This window comes from Mauremys mutica, chromosome 7, assembly GCF_020497125.1.
Source record: "Mauremys mutica isolate MM-2020 ecotype Southern chromosome 7, ASM2049712v1, whole genome shotgun sequence".
In the NCBI taxonomy this organism is placed as follows: Eukaryota; Metazoa; Chordata; order Testudines; family Geoemydidae; genus Mauremys; species Mauremys mutica.
Genome location: NC_059078.1, coordinates 86559138 through 86578418, shown reverse-complemented (window position 1 = coordinate 86578418; position 19281 = coordinate 86559138). Strand labels below are relative to the sequence as shown.

The following is a 19281-nucleotide window of genomic DNA, read 5'->3' as shown; positions in this document are numbered from 1 at the left end:
GAAAGCATCTTTATTTCCTAAGTACTAGGTGTCTGGCATGCCAGAATGCCATGCTCCTCATTGTTAGACACAGGAATTGAGTAGTTGTTTCGTGTGCTACTAAAGAAATAGAAGGTAATAGGCTTTACTGAGGCTTTCTGTATTCTGTTGCATGTGAACAGCACTAACCAAAAGTTAGGCATCAGCATAAGCAAGCCCTAATTTTGCTGTTCTTGTCCGGGTGATTTTTTACCACAGATCCTTATGACCTTTCTCCATTCCTCCATCCCTAACTTATTATCAGCATCTCTTCTCAATTACTCAGTCCCTAGACACTGTTATTCTAGGCTACATAAAAATGTATTGACACAGAGGTGAAGTGAGGGGCTCACAGGGTAATGATCTGAGGAGTGTTTCACATATAGGTTGCTAGTTCCAACCCATCTTAGATTGGCAAAGACCAAAGTTCATGCGTAACTGATGGTTGTTTGGTGGCCTATATGAAATGACTTGGTGCTTTCACACAGTTCCTAGTGGACAGATGTCAGCATTTGTAAAACCTCATAACTGCTATTTTCTTTGGCAGAGAGACCAAGGACTGAAAGTCTGTGGAGACTAAATTACCTGTCACCCCCAAGAGTGTCCAGGTCAGGTTTGAGGCTCATTGAGGGTGGATCAGTTTGGGAAAAGCTAGCGCTGGCACTAGCCATGCTGTATATATTCTTTTCTGGACAGAAGACTTCAATGTAAAGTGCTTCTGATCATGTTTACCATGGGAAAATATGCTAAGATGCCTCCCCACGGTCCCTGAGCAAGGAACTTGGGTACACCCTGAGAGCAGAGCCAGCAGAGGTGACCCCCGGTGAATGAAACAGACAGCAATGGAGACATTAAGTGCAGTCGCCCAGTTTGCTGAACACTTGGTTCAGCCCTGCAGGCATGTTCCACGTCCTCAGGCATTAAGGAGCTGGCTGCATTCATGCAATGAATGCTGCATGCACAAGAGAGGAGTGAGGCAGCTCTACTGAACCTACCTTTCCATCCTTGCCTGCCTTTCCAGGCTCCCCTGCTTTGCCCTGTTGTGAGAAGGAAAGGAATATTAGTGACAGTATTTTCACCTTCCTAGGCTTCTTGCTGTCAGCCTGGGAATAGAACTAGGAGAGAACATCAAAGAGATTTCAAGGGCTTTTTTTAGTCTGGTTTCTGCTGAGAGCAGGCTAATTACAGCCGGAGTGTTACTTCCTCCCCATGGCATAGGCTGGAGAGGAGGAAATGGCACTGGTGTCACCGTCTCACATATGTGTGTGCAGATAGGGATAGCTGGAGGCATAGAACTCCTCCCTGTCTGCCTGGGAACTCTTTCCTCCAGCCATGCCCTGAGAAATTGCTTGTGGTCAGTGCACCCGGCTCAGAGGAGACAATAAAAGGCAAAGGAAATTGCATGCATATCAGGGGAGAGGAAGGATAAATGCTGCTTGTTTGGTTTCTTTTAAACTTACGGGTGGCCCAACTGGGCCAGGTTGTCCTGGATTTCCTGCTGGTCCAGATGGTCCAGTTGGCCCTGGTGGACCAGGTGGCCCTGGTGGACCTTGAATCCCCGCCTGTCCTTGTTCGCCCTGAGGTTCATTAAAACAAGGATTACCATCAGGCAGGCTTAACCCATAGCCCAGCATCCAGGATGTGTGACATACAGCAGCTCAGCCAGAGCAAATGAAAGAGAGAGAAGCCAAGCAAGTTACAGTTAGTGGCAGGAGAGGTTTCCAAAACTCAGGCAAAGGTCCCCTTCTGATGGTCTTTCTGGGTGGCTGATGGGAGCCATTTCCCTTTAGTTTGCAACTACATTTTAAAGCTCCTAGTCAGAGCTCACTTAGAGGAAATGTGAAAACTGGCTCAGATACTAAAATAGTGCCAGGAGCAACCCAAATACAAAGTAAATTGGTTTTTTAAGTTTAAAAAAGTGTGATTCATTTTATATAATAATATTGAGAATCCCCCAAGAATCTTTGAGCGCTTTCCATGTGAGGTTCTTAAAGCACTGTCCAGTCAGTGATCACTGAAACCTCACAGTGCCTTCTGACATAGGGGACTACTCTCAGTCCCATTTTAGAGAAATCAAGACAGGATCACTCTGTCACTTACTGGCAAAGCCATGAATCCTCAGTGTAATTTTTTCTCATACTCTAATCATTACACAACACTCTCTCAGTTTTGGCGTGTGTCTGCTCTTTCTTAATTTCTTTTAAGTTGGAGCCTGCCAGAAACAGGAAGACCTAGGATTCTCCTCAGAAAGCCTATTCTTGTGAGACTTAAAATCAGTTTGATTTGGATAAGGTGCACAAAAGCATCCAAACTTTTGGGTGCTTATCTGAACTAAACCTTTTGTAGCTGGGCCATCACATGCCACCTCAACAGCCAGTGTCTTGGATTCCCCAACATTCTGAAGCATTCATATATGGCTTTTACCTCTGTTGTCGCAGGGTGGGGGAATCAAGAGTCATAACTGGCTGGTGGTGAGAAGGTAATGATTTAGAAGGATCCCATTTAAATACCAGAATGCTGATCTATAAATGATTAATCCCGTAAATTCCTAGGGGACCATGACACTCAAGTTAAGCTCCCTGCTTTCTCGTTTTTTATCATTCCCTCTCCTTAGATACAGTATCACAAAGTCCTAATATCAGTGGCAGGATTTAAGTTCAACAAAATTCTCTTTGTGATCTCACTGGAAGGCCTGAAATACAACGTAGTAATTTATTCAAAATGAATATATGGGTTTGGGGCTATATCACAAGAGATAAAGAGCATTGTCTCTGCTGAACTTGTACTGCGCAGAAGATGAAGTTGTTGGATACAATGTGGTTCCACTCACATGCAGTCATTATCCACATGTGTGTACAATGCATGCAATACATATCCTGTGCATGTAGTACCAATGGTACATCTATGCTATAGGTATGTGTTCTTGTAAGTCAGTTATGTGATCCCTCTTCCTACCTTCAGTGTCCTTAAGTTTATAAACTAACAACAAGCATTACATAAAAATAGGCTTGTTCAAGGTGCCCAAGGAATGGCCACAGCTATTACTTCATTAGCCATAGTGAATTCTCCTAGAACTAGTAAGGAACAACACTGACCAGCAGAAAAGGACTGCTTTATAATAATGGAGATGCTAACACTGTGAGGGGTGAGGATTTAACCTGAATGAAGGAGGGTTTGGTAGCTGGTGGCGAGTCAGTATAAGGGCACTGCCATTAGAGGGCACCAGTCACATTAGCAGCAGACCTGGTCGAAATATTTTCGACAAAACAGTTTTCCATTGGAAAATGCAGTTTAATCAACATCCACATGTTTTTTTCAACAAGTTTTTTTGATGGGAAAAAGGTGAAACAAATTGTTTTGAATTTCATTTTGTTTTGATAATGTCAAAACATTTTGTTTTAACTTTATCATTTTGATCCATTTTCTGTTGATTTTTTATATTAAATATGGTATATTCTATTTATATATTATAGTTAATATTTTATATAATATAAAAGTTGAAACTATATGAATCAAAATGAGAAAGTTGAAATGAAACATTTCAAGCCCATTAGTGACCCGGCCTCCCCTCTGTAATATCCCTCCGTATCCAATCACAATAGCTGGTTGTTTACCCTGCCCACGCTACGGCTTAGGAAAAAAGAGCTTTATCTTTCCCCCTTTTTGTAAGCAGTTTCCTAGCACATCCTGGGGTCTTTCCATAGAGATACATGAGCCTCCTTGAGCTGAATGTATTCTATAGCCAGTGTCATTAAAGGACTGTCAGCCATACACCTTTAAATATTTTTTTTGGTGTGAATTTGGTTCTGATAAAAACATGAGGCAAATAGCCTTGGATAGAGTTGAGCAGTGGCACACTACAAAATTGCCCGAGACCTCCTTGCTATTGCCTCTTATTCCTGACTTACACTGCTAGCCCTGGCACACATCTTCTGAGCACACCCTACTCACTGTTCCAAACATGGATGAGACTACATTTATTTTCACTTCTGACCTGACAAGGATCTGAAGTTAAGCCAGGCGGACGGGGAATACATTAACCTGCTGAGCTATCAAGCCTTTGGATTTGGCATAGTTTAAAAAAAAAACACATTCAAAAAACCTTATGAATATGAAAACAAACTATTAGTTGCGTACTAAGGTGATAAAGTTCACCTCTTTGTGTTTTAGCCCTCGCTGTAGGGTGACCAGACAGCAAATGTGAAAAATCGGGACGGGGGTAGGGGGTAATAGGAGCCTATATAAGAAAAAGATCCAAAAATCAGAACTGTCCCTATAAAATCGGGACATCTGGTCACCCTACTTCGCTGGTACTTTCAGTTGCTAATCCTATTTGCCTGCTCTGTCTCCCACTACTTGGATTGTTAATAACTGGAATGGGCCCTCTGTTGGATGTAGCTATCCACTTCTTGTGATCACCAGGGCACAGAAGGTGCTAATGTGTGTATATATGTTAAACCCAGTTGCCTTGATGGAAATTCACGCTGGCAGCTGGCAAGCTTTCAGAAAGACACAGGCAACCTTCTTTGGTGGGATGCCTGAGCAAAGCATATGCCGTCACTGCAGTGTCCTTGCTTTTTTGCAGGGGACTTTGTTTAAGCAAGTGCTCCATATAGACAGACTCCTAGACACATAAAGCTTAGTTACTACATAATTATATTCTTATTAGTACTTTCAGCCTGGAAAGACCCTTTAGGATTTAACTGGAATGTAACTGGGTAGATAGAGTAAGTTGGAGATCAGATATCATACTTATCAGATGTCATTTAATATTTTTAGCCATTAATTGGTGCTATTTTTCAGTTTTGTTAAACACCAATTAGTTGCCTAGATATTCCTTGTGGATTCAATGTTCTCTTCTCCCTCTAACAGGGCTAGCAGCTAACCACTGCTCCCCCCACAACAAATTCTCTGTTATAACACTCTTGCTGGTGTAGTGTAAAGTAGCAGCAGTTTTTCTTCCAACTACTGGTGGTCATATTTGTTTTACAGCTTCAGCTCTTTCTAGCATTCCAAATGTTTGGCTCCCAGAGTTCATATGACTTACTATTCTGCTGTGGGGAGGCAGGATTTGTCGGAGTGGGCTTACATTTTCTGCTGCTTACGGAGTCAATTTCACAGAAGCTAAATGAATCATATACTTCAAATTCACATTTTTTTTGGTAATGCTTATGAGATTTACAGTCCTGGAGAATGAAGCCAGGTATAGAATGGAGTGCAGCCGTGCAAGCTTCCCTACCTGGCCCAGGAAATGAACTTTGGTTTTAAAAATCTTTCTATCAGCTCAATCCTTTGCTTCTCTTTTGAGACTACCAGCTAGGGGGACAACCAATGCCAGCTGTGGTGGTTTCTGTGATGTAAACACCTGTCCAGTAGAAACTGGGCTGACAGCACCAGTTCATTTCACATGGCTGAAAAAACACCAGATGATAACTCTAGGTAAGCGGTAAATTGTACTGGGCACAGACCAGTAGCCTGGAAATGAAAGGCTCTATAGGGAATACCCATCCCTTGAGACATCCTGCTTTCTATATCTCATACACAGTGAAAACTGTTTGACATGACCATGCAAAGGAGCGACAAAAATCAGCTGATAACATGAGGTGGCTCAGTATGTTTTAAAACAGGAGTTTGCCTAGTAAGCATGGCTTCTTGCACCGGTTTTACAGCACTTACTAAATTTCAAAAAGGGATCTCTGACCAGCCATTGATGTTGTTGTTGTGCATGCAGGAACTGGCTCCTTAAGGTAGCAGTTAGGCTTATCCATGACACTACCTCCTTTTTTACCGCATTTTCCTTCGAGTCATATGTTTCATATTTAATTTGTTTTACTTTAAAAATCTGGATTCACTATGTTTCTGTTTAGACACATTTTCCCACCAAATATGTGCTCCATTCTAAAGAGAGCCCCCTGGCTCTGCCAAAGTCTTTTTGAAACCCCTTCTCAAAGGAAGGAAAGAAGCTAATTAATCTTACGATTCGGAGTAGGCTTAAAACAGGCAAGGAGGAAAAAGTGGCTACCTGGAAAGTGCGTCTCTTTATAACCGGGGGTGGAGCCAGCCGCACCGAATTGAGGAGAGGCAACAGCTGAAGAAGAAGACCGAACCCAAAGGTCACAGGGCAAAGGTCACAAGGCAAAGGAGTCAGTAGGACATCAAGAGAGAGCAGCCAATGAAGAAAATGAAAAGATAGGGAAAAAGAAAGGCTGTAATGAGCATAAACCACAGTTGAGAGATAGTTGTGAATGGCACAGGGAGGGATACTTGTCATCGGGTACCGCTTGGCAAACCTCTGAGCTCTTCTGTATTATACTTTAAACACAGGAAGGAATACCTCTGTGCTGGGCCTTGGAAGGCTCTGGTTTTCCTTGAAGGGAATATAATTTTGCTACCCCCTTGGTCTTTCACACCCAACCATTCTATCAGTTCTTTCTTGCTTTCTATCTCTGCTCAACTCAGAAAGGAAACTTACCAAGAGATTTATTGTGCCAGCTTCTGCTGCCCTCCTCAGATAATCTTTATTGTAACAAAACATAAATATTCTTCTCCCCAGAGTTCCCTTGGGACAGTGCTGTTTCTCTCACTTGGTCCTTATTAGATCTGGGGCACTTATTAAGACAGCAGTTTGCTCTATGTTTTTAAAGCTCCTCTTGTCACATGAGCTCTTTGGCAATTGCGGCTCCATACTTCTGTGACCCTCATTACAAGAAATATATTTTTTCTCTGGACATCACCATGTAACTAGATAAATCTGCAATGAATTCTCTACAAATTACAAAGACTGGTGACTATACAGTTACCCTCGCTACAGTTCATAGTTATCCCCTTTTCTTCCCTTACCCCAAGATTGTCCTTCATGTTCCTTTAAAAGCCCTAATAATCTTGCCATTTTCCTCCTCGTTAGACCTGCTCCTTCAAGCTATTGTGGGATTCCACCATTTAACTGGTTGGAGGGGTCAATGCACAACAGTGAAGGAGTCCCCCCCAAGCAGAGACAAAGTTCATCACCTATTCATCAACATCACATTTCCTGCCAGGAACAGCAGTGAGAGAATAAGACCAGTTTGTGAACTTATACCCTTTTATAGCAAAGCAGAATTCTATTAGGAGCCGTCTCACTTGTTCAAGATCCTTCATTTTCTTTTGCTTCACAAAGACACTCTGTATCATCATGACCCAACTTGCGAATGAATTGAGATGTTCCCTGATCAGCAGAGGGGATGAACTTTTGCCTCACAATATGCTGAGCCTGCACTTTGTGTCTCCTTGTTTAACAGTAACAACAGCTTTTGATCCGTTTTGGACAAGAATCCTCTCTACATCACAAAGCTGATCCTCACAAATCAAAACCATGTACTAAAGCTCTGGGTCTTCTGTTCACCCTTCTGCTGTATCTAATTTCCACTTCCAAACATGCTCCTGTCTGCCTGTGCACTCAGGAAGCTGCTTTGAACCACAGCACACTGGTGCTGACAGCACCGATTCAAACACCAGGAATGCTCATATTAGGCCTGATTCTCTTTCCCATTTACCTCAGTTTCACACTAGTCCTAACTCCATTGAAGTCATTCTTGATTTATAGCAGTGTAAGTGAGGGGAGCAGCAAGTCCTCCACATGTGCACACACAGTACTCCTCCCTGGGGGTTTTCCCTGTCTGAACTGTGAACTCGAGGCTGAGAGGTGTTGCCCGCAGGTCTCCCACGACAGTGATGATGTGCATCTAAGCAGCACGCTCTGCTCCCCCTAAACATGGGTGTTTGTGTTTTACTGAAAGCTCAGACCCAGTCTTGTTGCAAAGTGAAATGTCATCACAATATTGCAGCCTTACAGTCCTGCCCACTGGGCAGTTTATATAAACAGTAAATACATACTTGAGGCAAACCAGTGGTGAGAGCCTCTGACTCAGAGGACCACAATTAAAAGCAGATTTACAGACCACATTAGGGCGCACTGAATCTCAGAAGAATTAAATATGATAATTTCAGCTTTTGAGGTGAAGCTATATGATCAACTGAGCCTTTGAAAACTTGCAGTACCCGGGCAGTCAGCATACGTGGCATCTGGGAGGGAGTAAGCAGCCACGTTTTCAGTGCCAGGGCTCTGGAGACCAGTCAGTTTCTCAGAGGCAGTCAGGTTTCACATCATTTTTAATGTTATCCTGTCCCCTAATCTAACACAAGAAATCATAAGCTATCAAGAAATACAAAATGACCCTAGAAAACTGAGCAGGCCACTTTTGATAGGAGCAGGTTCTCCTCTGCCAAAAAGCAAACCTTTGTGAAGAGTGGGGCAAAGAACAGAGAAAGGAAGGGCTGAAGTGGGACGGGTGGGATTTTGACCAGAGCTTTCACGGTACTAATTAGGGTGTTCAGTGCCATGTGTGCATTGTGTGGAATATGGCCAACACCACTCAACATGATGCTGTATCACAATGGCTGGAAAATACAGAGATATTCTAGAATTTTCTTCAGCTTGGTTTGATGAATGGATATTTCCTTTTGGGCATTATTAGGACAACGTCAGGGAGCAAGGTAATATGAGACCAGCCTGGTGATTGAGTGGAACATTCTGGATTGGTTGCCTGTTTTGTGGGGGCTGGGAAAACTGTTATCTTTCAGGTGGGCAAAGGATCCATTTAGCATCTCCTTGTAGTAACTCAGGTGAATGATCTGGGAGTCACCAAGATGGGATTTGTGTGTGTGTGTGTGTGTGTGTGAGAGAGTGAACCCTGTTGTATCTCATGTAACTCTATTGACTGGAAGAGGTAGTGGCTGAAATGTGCTGGCTAGAAGGAAGGGAGTGAGAGGGGCTATTCAAAATGGGTAAGGAGAAAAACGGCATGGAAACTCAGGAGCCTATTTAGTTTCCCTTCTTCAAAACTGAGCATAGGTGAGAAGGGACCTGGCTATGAATTCAAGTATATAGAGAGCAAGCATATGAGGTGTGTAAGAAATATATTTCAAGCCTCTTTCTTCTGTCCCCAGAATTGCATCCCCAAAGTCCCAACGGCAAGTTCTTTTCAGAACAGAGCATGCAATATTGGATCCACATCCTTGTTTCTTTTGCATCAGAACTGGGTCCAGTTAGACCATTACCCACAAACCTTTAGTGTAAGGATCTGATTAGAGCGCAGGGCTGCAAGTGTTGTACTTAGGTATTCCTAGGGGATAGTGAAGACACAGTGACACAGAACTGGGTCAGTTAGATACACCACATCATCAAGAGAAAAAAGAACTTTACTGGCCTGACTGTTCTGAGACCAGGTTCCATTCCCAGCCCTGCACTGGCCATTGTGATTTTGTAACATGCTCTGATGACCCAGTCTGTCTTTAAGGATTATAACCCTGTAACCTCCTAGTATGTTCTCTTTACCCACGGGAATGTATGTCCTGTTTGCTCATGGGTTACAAAATAGACTGATGGTTTAAAAAATGGGCCAAGGCAGGTTAAGAGGGAGCCCTGACTTTAAATTTCCCCTCTTTAAAAAAAAACCAAAAACCAAAAACCTGTCCCTGTTGTTATATTTCTAATTCATTGTCCTGCCCATGGCATCTGCTGATGGTAACTGCTGCTTGTTTGAACCAGACAAATTCTAAGTTAGCTAAAAAAGTGCATAAAACTATTTAAAAAGGGACTTTTCTTAATGTTCATTTCTGTTTTTTTAAATCTTATAATGAGGAAGAGAGGGATATCTACTATTCCCTTCCCCCTAGAGCCCTCTGGCTCACAGGTATATTCAACACAGGAAACTGGTCTGAGGGCAGTTGTCACACACACGTCAGAAGCTCTGACTCAGACAGGTTAAGCACCTCCATACCACTTTTTAAAAGATTGGATTTGGTGCTCCTGTAGTCCTGGATAGAGCCAAGCAGGGCACTGGCGGGCTTCCCTTGCCTAGCTTCGCCAGTGTGCGTCATAATTCTAACCTGTAGCACCTCTTGTGTTACAGTCTTGGGCCTTTTTAAAGTGGAGACTGCCAACTATTGATTGGGTGGTGGTGGTATTTAAATGTGGACCAACATCCAGCAATGACTATGAATTGAGACCACTTGTGACCTCAGTCAGGTATAAACTGAGGTTATGCCTCTTAATTTGTAAACAATTTCTCCATTTCCTAATTGTGATGGGTCCCTGCCACTGCTTGTCACTTTGAACAATGTGGACAGTCTGGAGCCAAGGGCTGTAATGGAACCCAGGACACTGCTTAAGTGAACATTGTTGTTAGCTTTTTTTTTTTTTTAACATAACAATCTAGTGAGATGGCTTGTCTAAATAAACACAGCTGACCTTCTATTATTGTATCGGGGCCGGAACACACGACCACCCTTCTCCCCCCAACACCCAGATGCCACTGACAGGTTTGCTATCTACATGCAGTCTTCATACCAGAGACTTGGACCACCCCTCACCCCACTTCTCTCTGGGCCCGGGGCCAGCACCCGATCTAATTGTCCAGAGACTTTTGAAAAAATAAATAGAAAGCTTTTAAGCCTATCTCCCTGTGCACAGTGGTTACAAGTTTCAATTCTCTCATATGATGTCCTTCCAGTGCATTTCCAATGGCTTTTCAGAGCTAGAGTTGTTTTTAGTTTTGTTTATGCCTGGTTAAATTCTATCCCTATAATCCCCTAAACCCCATGATATACTCCCATCTCTCTTGAAAGGGCAGGATGGGGAAGCAAGTGGGGCTACTTCCTGGGCTTAATAAGATTATTACCAAAATAAATAAGTGTCCCTCCCCTTTTCCAAGCAGTGATGTGCAAAAAGCCAGGTGGCATCTACAAGATTACAGGGAATTCACTGGGAACTGTGACAGAACTGGATGTCTAACTCTAAATGTAGACCATAGGCATTATTTACCAGGTAAAGAATTTCTACCCCGCCTCCCTCAAAAAACTTCCCTCCCCTCAGTGAATACATGGACTTGAAGCGTTCTAACTATAAATATATAGGCTTTCCAGGCACACGGCCAGTTTTACCCATTGTCTTTTGCTGATTTGCTCTTGAAGCCTACATTTCTGCAGCCCTTTATGGGCCAGATTATGCCCTCTGGATCTGCACATGGAGGGGGCCACCCATGGAAGTTTCGCCCAACTTTAGCTCAGTCAACTCTGCAGCACCATACCTCCCTTCGGGCTCTATAGAAGGCTCTCCACATGGTCCAGGGCCTGTGCTGGATGAGGAGAGGGCAGAGAGCAGAGGGGCTGGGAAGGGAGAGACAGCCAGGACAGTGCAGAATCAGGGCAGAAGATGCCCATTGTGCCCTGACTTGGCCTTATGCAAATTAGGTGAAAAAGATAACAGAGCCCTTAGCTGTATGACATTTTCCCTGAGGCCGCCCATGATGTCCTAGCCATGCTGCCAACGAGGGCACTCACTAGGGTCCAGAGGTGGTTTGGAGGCACAAAGCCTCTGAATGACCCTGGATTCCAACAGATCCCTAGGGATCCACCAGGTTTAGGGGTGCAGCCCGCATCCTTTTTCTCATGAGGCAAAGCCCACCTCCTGACAGGTGGATGTCGGGGGGGGTTCTCCCTGAGGGCATGGGATGGGTATATATCTGGAGGTCTGTCCTAGTTTAAAGGAATGAAATAAAGTTGTAAATCCCTACTAGAAAATTCTATGTAGTACATTCCAACAATACATGTCAGTCAGTAAAATGGCACTCGTGGGACACATATGATGGACCTCATTAATGAAATATCCTATAGTCTCATATAAAAGCCATTCAAATAGACTAGGATTAATGTGCAGGAAGCCATGGGACAGTTAATAACAAATACTGCTTACCCTGTGTGGGTAGTCTCCACACTGGCCCTGTGAAAGGAGGGGATTAAAAGAAAATAGTTTAAACTGTGAATGCAGTGAACTAAAGTAGGTATATGGGGTCAGAGCCACAGCAGGTAAAAATCAGCATGGCTACACTTGCAGCTATGCCAATTTATACCAACTGAGCATCCAGCGTATTATCCATTACCCCTTTTCTCCCCAGTGTCGTCATTTGTCTTTTGCCCAGAGAGCCACAGAAAGCAATGGACAGACAGACAAACACACTCTCTCTCTCTCGCTCTCTCTCATTTTGAAATGTACCCAAACTATCATTTTATAGGATTTCCCAGCATATAACCCATCAGATTTTCATTGTAGCTGCTGGGTCTTCACAGTTGGGAAAAGATTTAGAAAAAAACAGGATCCTAAATTCATATTTAGGCACTTAAATAAATGGTGATTTTCAAAACTCTTGAGCCAACATCACTGAGCACTTTTGAAAATCAGACCTCTTATTTAGAGGCCTACATGTGGATTTAGGAGACATGCTTTTGACTTCTAGTTTTGGAAACACTGTCTTTTGTTATTAGTGTCACGGTCTTTTTCTTAAAACAATTTAGGAAAAAATAAAACCTCATCAAAGCACCTAGGTCTCATGTTGCTCCTTATCCATTGCTGCTTTTAACTCTCCTTCATGCTTTAAATGTATCTGTTCTGATTTCAATGTGACCATGTGGAAAACATTTTAGCCTCAGTTAAAATTACAAGTATGGTCAAAAAAGGCACTTTGGTATAGCTAACATTGGCTTCCTATCTCTATTCTGAGTCAGAGCTGCATAATTCAGTGAAGAAAAGAAGTTTTTACCGTAAGCTCTTTAGCTATAGAAGAGCAGGCTGTATTCCATTCAGCCTCAGGCATTATCAACAGCATTTCTAGAGGAGTTCTCAGTCCATAATCTTTGGCATTGGTCATGACAGGAGTTGATGTATGAAGCAGGGGGAACGCAGCTTGATTTTCAGATGTCCACAGGATAAGCCCACAACTAGAAAAATCTTGTCTGTTTTGTGAACTGACCTAATTTGCTCTGAAAGCCATAGCTGAAGGCTATGGAACACCAAGATGAACCACTTAATCATTTCCTTGCCTTTTAAATGTCATTATAAACCTAGCTCCCATTAAAATTACCTTTTCTCCTTTTTGTCCTGGAGGTCCCTGTGAAAGGAAAACAATTACAAAATTAATTAAAGAGCACTGTGTCTATTAGGGGGAAAGTGCCAAAAGAAGGTAGATTTACAAGAAGGTGATAAGTTCAGCACTTACCGGCTGTCCCTTGGGACCAGCAACACCCTTTAAAAAAATACATTGTCGTGAGTTATATATATGCTTATACATTCAATGACAGGAACATTAAACATCTCAGCATGTGGCGTGTACTCAGATGGAAATGTGGCTTTTAAAAAAGTCTTTAGCCAAAAATTTCTATGGTAGATCTCAGTTCCCCTTGCAGTGTTTCTTACACTAGAGGAGCGAAGATGCACAAGTCCTGCAGCTTTACTGAATGGGGATGCCAACAGGAGAGTGAAAAATTAAGTAGTTATATGACAGCCACCCTCTTGGCTGACACACTGGGAACTGAAGCAGGGACTTCCAGAACCAAAAGCAAAGTTGATGCTGGAGCAACTTATATTCTCTGTGGATCAGCACAGAGGGGCACCAGTAATACTGACGCACCAGAGGGTTACATATTTCATCTGCTCAAAGGATGCTCATCCTCAGCATCTGAGGCTCCCCAAATGAGCCCCCACTTATCTGATGGCCACAATCTTGGCTGACACAGCAGGGATTGAACCAGGGTCCTCAGAACTAAAAGTATGAGCTGCTAAAACTCTCTGAGGGGTTGTAACAATATCCTCTGTGGCATGGGATGGCACAGCACGGCATGGCCCAGCAGGGGACCTCTAACACATGCTCACCAGCGGGTTCAGCTTCACCTATAATTTTTCTTTTTTAAGACTTAATTCTTGCTATGTGTTGGGCACCCTCCGTTCATTTCCATGGGAACTGAGGTTGGTTAGTGTCTCTCTGCAGTTGCTCAGCACCTTGCAGCTTCACTCCTGAATAAATTAAAAGCCAAAGTCTGTGCTTGAATTCCTTCATACAATTTTAATTTGCTTAATTGAGAATCGCATGTGTGCCCTCAAAGGGCAGCATTTAGCCCTACAGAAGGATGGGCTCTAACTACAGAAGCCAATGGGAGCATCCTGTGTAGGTCAGGCCCATTTTAACTCTGTTTCCTCAATGTGATGTTTAGGAATACTCTGGAAGCATCCTTCATGACTGGATATAGATTTATTGAGTCTAATGGATTATATTAAATACAAAATATTTAGCACCTTGAGCAGTCAGCTTCTGTCTGGCGCAAACAATGATATGCCCTGTGCACGCAGTATATTAATGAAAGCTACTTGAACAGTGAGGGGACAGAGAAAGACAATTAATTTGCAAAGTAGTGTTAAATCAGTAATTGCTGGCCTTCGCATCAGGTCAAGCAGGAGTTTGGTGAGGCTGAGGCTTGTACTATTTTGACAGATTCTAGGGAGAAAAGAAAGGGGGAGCTATAAGATTTTACTTTAGCTTCAAGTGGAGAGTAAGAGAGAACACCCACATTGCTTTAGTTCTCTGTCTTGCATATCAACACATGGACTGCAACTCACTGAAACTAGTGACTTCACTGGAATAAGCACACTCAGGCAGAATAGCAGTAGAGTTAACAAAATGGATATTTTTTGGAAGAACAAAACCAGTAAAAACTGAGTAATCCAAAGTGTGTCCAGTTACCTATATGTAGCTGATATGGTTGCTGGCTGCAGGGATATTACTAATTGCTGGCTTTCCAAATTACTCATTTGAATAACCTTGTGAACAGTGAACTCCCTGAACCATGTGAAACGTGAAAATTAGAGCTGGCCTAAAAAAATCAAAATTTGAAATTTTGATGAAATGAAGGAAATTAACACAGCTACATATTAGTTTTAAACATCTATATCATTGTGATTTCACAACTAAAGTTCTTCAGATATCTCAAAGTCACAAGGCCTTGTTTAAAACCCCATAAAGTACATGCCAAGTTGGTAGCATTAAAATTAAGCCATTTTGGATTTATCAAGAAAAATCTGAAAAATCATCTTAATAAGTGACAAATGTGCTTTTTGTTGTTGTTCAGAAAACCCAAAATCTGCTAAATGAGTTTTTATGAAACTTTCCATAAACATTCACTTCTGAGATGAGTCCAACCATGAAACATTTCAGTTCCCAAAGTATTTTTAAAGAACATACTTAGTAACCGAACATAAGGCTTAATAATGGAAATGACATTCCCATGTATAACTATAGAGTTGCTATTGTAACATGATGATACAGGTACTCATCATGTAAAAATGATAGATAAACCTCCCAGCTTCTGCTATCATGATTTTCTTATATTAGCTAGAAAGTTAGTATGTTAGCAGGAATTTGGGTGGTTAGTATGCAGAGACTACTCATTTCATTTGAGTCAAACTCTAGTTAATGCCCCTGAGGAGAACCAATACAACCCCAAACCAACCCACTACTCCCTGAAGATACACATGTAATTTTTACCATCTCCCCCTTCTGTCCAGGATGGCCCTGAAAAGGTAAAAGAGTGTGTGTTATCATTATAGAATCAGGCCTAAGCACTGCATTTATACATCCCCATGCTGTGGCTGGTCATTTCATTTTGCTTATTCTTGGCACCAAGAAGACATAATGTTGTGCCCATGTAGCCTCACAGCAAGTGGATCATCACTTCTGATCATTCAGGTGCAAAGCACAGAAAATAAAGCTTTGCTGATGAATAGCATGGACATGTGGTAAGGTATTTAGACCCTCCCTAGAGGTTGACAGGAAGGGGTTAATGCTCTCCTTTGGATTAGAGGAAGGAGCACAGCTGTCTGCCCCGAGTGCAGTGATGTGTAGGGTAGCAGTGCTCTGATTGATTAATTATCCCCAACAGAGTATAAGAGGGATGCTTCTGGGAGCTGCTGAGGGATGTTTCTGGCAGTAAGATAGGATCCTTAGTATACGGTTTGGGGCTAGGAAGAGCACTGGGTGGGGCAATGTGGTTTCTTTTTCTTTCTGAAACTTGGTTGCAGTGAGCTACAGTTTAGACTTTTCTTTTGGACATGCCTGAAACAACTCATGCCTTGTTTCTTGACTGTGGTTGGGAGAAACTCTGCAGTATCTGTGTTTCCCTTTTAAAGGGGCAGGACATTATTTACATTTGCCTGTTTTACAACAAAGCTCACCACAGAAGAGGCTTGAGTGCCACAAAGGCCTTCAGAATCCTTTGCTGTGCTGGCTGACTTGTTGCCATGTGGGGGAGGAATAAACCATAATGTTCAATTAATAGCTAGTCTAGGCTGTAGTGAGATGATATCTGAAGCTTAGGAAACTCATTCTATTTGTCTCTGTCTCTCGCTGTCACTGCTGGAGGTGGGAACTCAATTCCTCAGTTAAGTTTAAAGGGCAGCTTCAGGGATAAGTGCTAGTTCATAGGTGAAGCAATAGGGTAACCAGAAGAGCAACATCAGTAGGGCACCTTCCATGATTTGCTGATGCTCTGAAGCCTCTCCAGGGGAGTTTGGTGGTGGTGTTCTCCTGTCCAAATGGGCATGCACACACTTTGCAAAATAATTCTATACAAATTAACCTCTTAACAGCCTGGCTCAGAGGACGGGGGAAGTACTAGACAAAGGGACATGGACAGGGAGAGAGAAGCTGTGAGGGAAATGTTTCACTTACCGGTTTGCCATCCAAACCAATTGGGCCCTGAAAGAAAAAAGGAAGAGCTGATGGGAAACTAGTTCATTGGTGGTTTATGCATTTGCCCCACAAATCTGGGTGGAGACTTAGTAGGATGCAGATGGATTACACAGGATATGGCAGAAAGAACAGTGAAGGAATGATGTGGCTGTGACTTTAAACAATGAACCCCTTGAGATGCAGAACATAGGAGAAAGAAAGCAAATTGACTAACCCAGTGGAGTGCTGCTATGTGAGAGATTTCTTATCCTGGTCTCTCACTGGTGGGGTGTGCTGCAGAGCCAATGTAGCCATCGCTCAGTCCCATGGGGGAATTTCTTGCCTCAGTCACTAGTGGCCTCTGGCTAATTAAGGAACTATCTTGATGGGCTCTGAATGGCCCTTGCAGTTTTCCTTGGCTGGAAGGATGCTGGCTGTGATGCAAAGGCTCAAGTTTGTGGGGCTGTGTAGGAAAAATGGTGGGGGGGTCCTCAGGACTCTGGCAGGATGACTGAGAAGTCGTGGAGAGGGGCAGAAATGAGGGGAGAGGAAAGGATAAAATGGGAAGATGGGAGTCATGCACTAAAACACCTTTCAAGGTCTGGGCCCTGCTTTGTTTTTATTTTAACTCGATCTGGTCTTGTTTGCTCTCCTTATGCTTGGACATCAAAGTGTGGCGAGATCTGCTTCTCCTCAGTGCCTTGCTCCTACTAAAGTGAGGGTAGTTTGCAATTATTGGCCACCTTTCAGAGAGGCAGGGCAGAGCATCCAGTGCTCAGTGAGCATGGAGACTGCAGAGTCCTCATTTTTTTTCAGTCCAAGGCAATTGCCCACAGATCTGTGTTTATATACAGCAAACCCTTGAATAAAAACTACCAAGCCCTCAGCTGAACTGAGCAGGCTGGCGGGTGTGTGTGTGTGTGTGTGTGTGTGACAAAGGTAGTTCAGTTATCAGAATAAATTAACAGAAAATACATAATGAATACAGAGTTTTGGAACAGAATAGCTGCTGTGGATGGTGCTGCAGGACCAACCTGCCAGCAAGTGTGGGGCTGAAATGGAGATTTCTTCATCTTCAGAATCTGTTTTTCATGTCATGGCCCACTCAGGCTATATCTGTAACTTACAGTGCTGCAAAAGAAATTCCAGCCAGGCTTTCACCCTCTTCCCCTCCTGTTGCCTGGGCTTTCAGTCTAGCAAGGTCAATAGCTGAGCCACACAGCACAGAGCTGGATGAATCTCAGGGGCTCTTTGTTATTGCAATATCACATTGGAGTTCATTAAGGATGGAATTTCACTTACCTGGGGTTTATTTTCTTTATTTTGGTTGTTTTGGGGTGTTTTTTACAGCACAGACCTGGCGTCAAGCATGGTATTTTAACATTAGGGTTTTTAAAAAATTTAATTTCCTTTAGTGTTGTATCTTTGTTTTTTAAGGCATCATTAAAAAGAAAAGAAAATAGTAATGAAACAGAAAAAACCTTTTCAATTACATTATATTGGATCCATGGTTTTAGATGGAAATGCTGAAAGGCACTTAGCTTTAGTGACACGGGCTGGCAATATTATACACTTGTACCTCATAGATTAACAGTTCCACTTACCGGAAATCCAGGAAAACCTCTCGTTCCAGGCTGTCCCTGAGAAGAATAAAATGGAGACAGAGAGGTTTAAAGAAATCTGAGAGCAGTGCAACATATCTTCCTAAAATTGCTCTGCAGGGCCTCAGGGTTTGTTATTTTCCCCAACCTGATCTCTGTGTAATATCACTGCAGTTCTCAGTATAGTCACCCAAGACTCAAGTGTGTTTTAAGAAAGCAGGCTACCGGGGAGCCAGGGGAAGTCTCCAATCGCAGCTTTGTTTTGTACGTAGCCAGGACAGTGTTGGAGATGGTCCAATTTGGACTCTGAGTACTTTGTCTGAAGTTTCTAAAGTAATTAAATGGGCGTTCCTAGCTCACACGCTGGCCTTCTGGAGCATTTTCCAACGCCTAAGCTCTCTTTATGGAAATTCCTTGCATAGCCACATGCATGGCCATAAAATGAGGTGTTTAATACTGAGTGATGTGTAGTGCAATGTGCAAACCTTTGCAGCTCACCAAGTCTATATCATCAAGACAAACTCTATGCTATTGCCCCAGTTCATTAGTTTTACCCACAAAGAAAATTTTGTAGCAGAGATTCTGCAAAATAAAAAGGGATTGTATGTAAAGTGAATGGGTGATGTAAACAAGCCCCTTCCCTGCTCTTCTTTTCCAATAAGTCAGTTTCTGATTGTCAATGCAAGATCTGAATCAAACAAAATGCAGCAAGTATTGGCAGATTACACAGTGGAGTGACTGTCAGACTACTTGTCATAGATTCAACCACATGCAGACAATTAGAGGGTGAAAGCCTCATGGCTGCTAGTTTGCAAAACACTAAGTTCCAGAGCACAGATATCCTACAAGTCCTGTTTATTTAAGGGTATCTTAAATCCTGATTTAGCTAGCGATGTGTGAGCCATCTTGGAAAGAAGAACAACAATTTTCAGTCTGATTCTGAAATTAAGCCGTTTAGATTAAAATAGTTGAATGAAGTAAATTCTGTGCCTCCCTCTTCTTCTCTGACCCCTGAAATCCATTTTGCAATTTCAATAGGTCTTGTTCTCTCTGCTGGGCTAACTATTCTC

General features: G+C 42.7%; 1 protein-coding gene across 18 annotated transcripts in view; it reads right to left on the bottom strand.

Annotated features, from left to right (window-relative positions):
* Nucleotides 1-19281, bottom strand: part of COL13A1 (collagen type XIII alpha 1 chain) — a 166711-nt gene that overhangs the window by 62920 nt on the left and 84510 nt on the right. For 14 of the 18 annotated variants that reach the window (XM_045025545.1, XM_045025550.1, XM_045025556.1 and 11 more), the window contains 9 exons: nt 18215-18250; nt 16611-16637; nt 15429-15455; nt 13110-13136; nt 12975-13001; nt 11810-11836; nt 9123-9179; nt 1479-1595; nt 1014-1055 (listed from right to left, as the gene is read on the bottom strand). In XM_045025545.1, the coding sequence (XP_044881480.1) occupies nt 1014-1055; nt 1479-1595; nt 9123-9179; nt 11810-11836; nt 12975-13001; nt 13110-13136; nt 15429-15455; nt 16611-16637; nt 18215-18250 (387 nt within the window). The remainder of the gene's footprint in view (nt 1-1013; nt 1056-1478; nt 1596-9122; nt 9180-11809; nt 11837-12974; nt 13002-13109; nt 13137-15428; nt 15456-16610; nt 16638-18214; nt 18251-19281) is intronic. The other 4 variants (XM_045025552.1, XM_045025564.1, XM_045025548.1 and 1 more) reach the window with 3 other exon arrangements.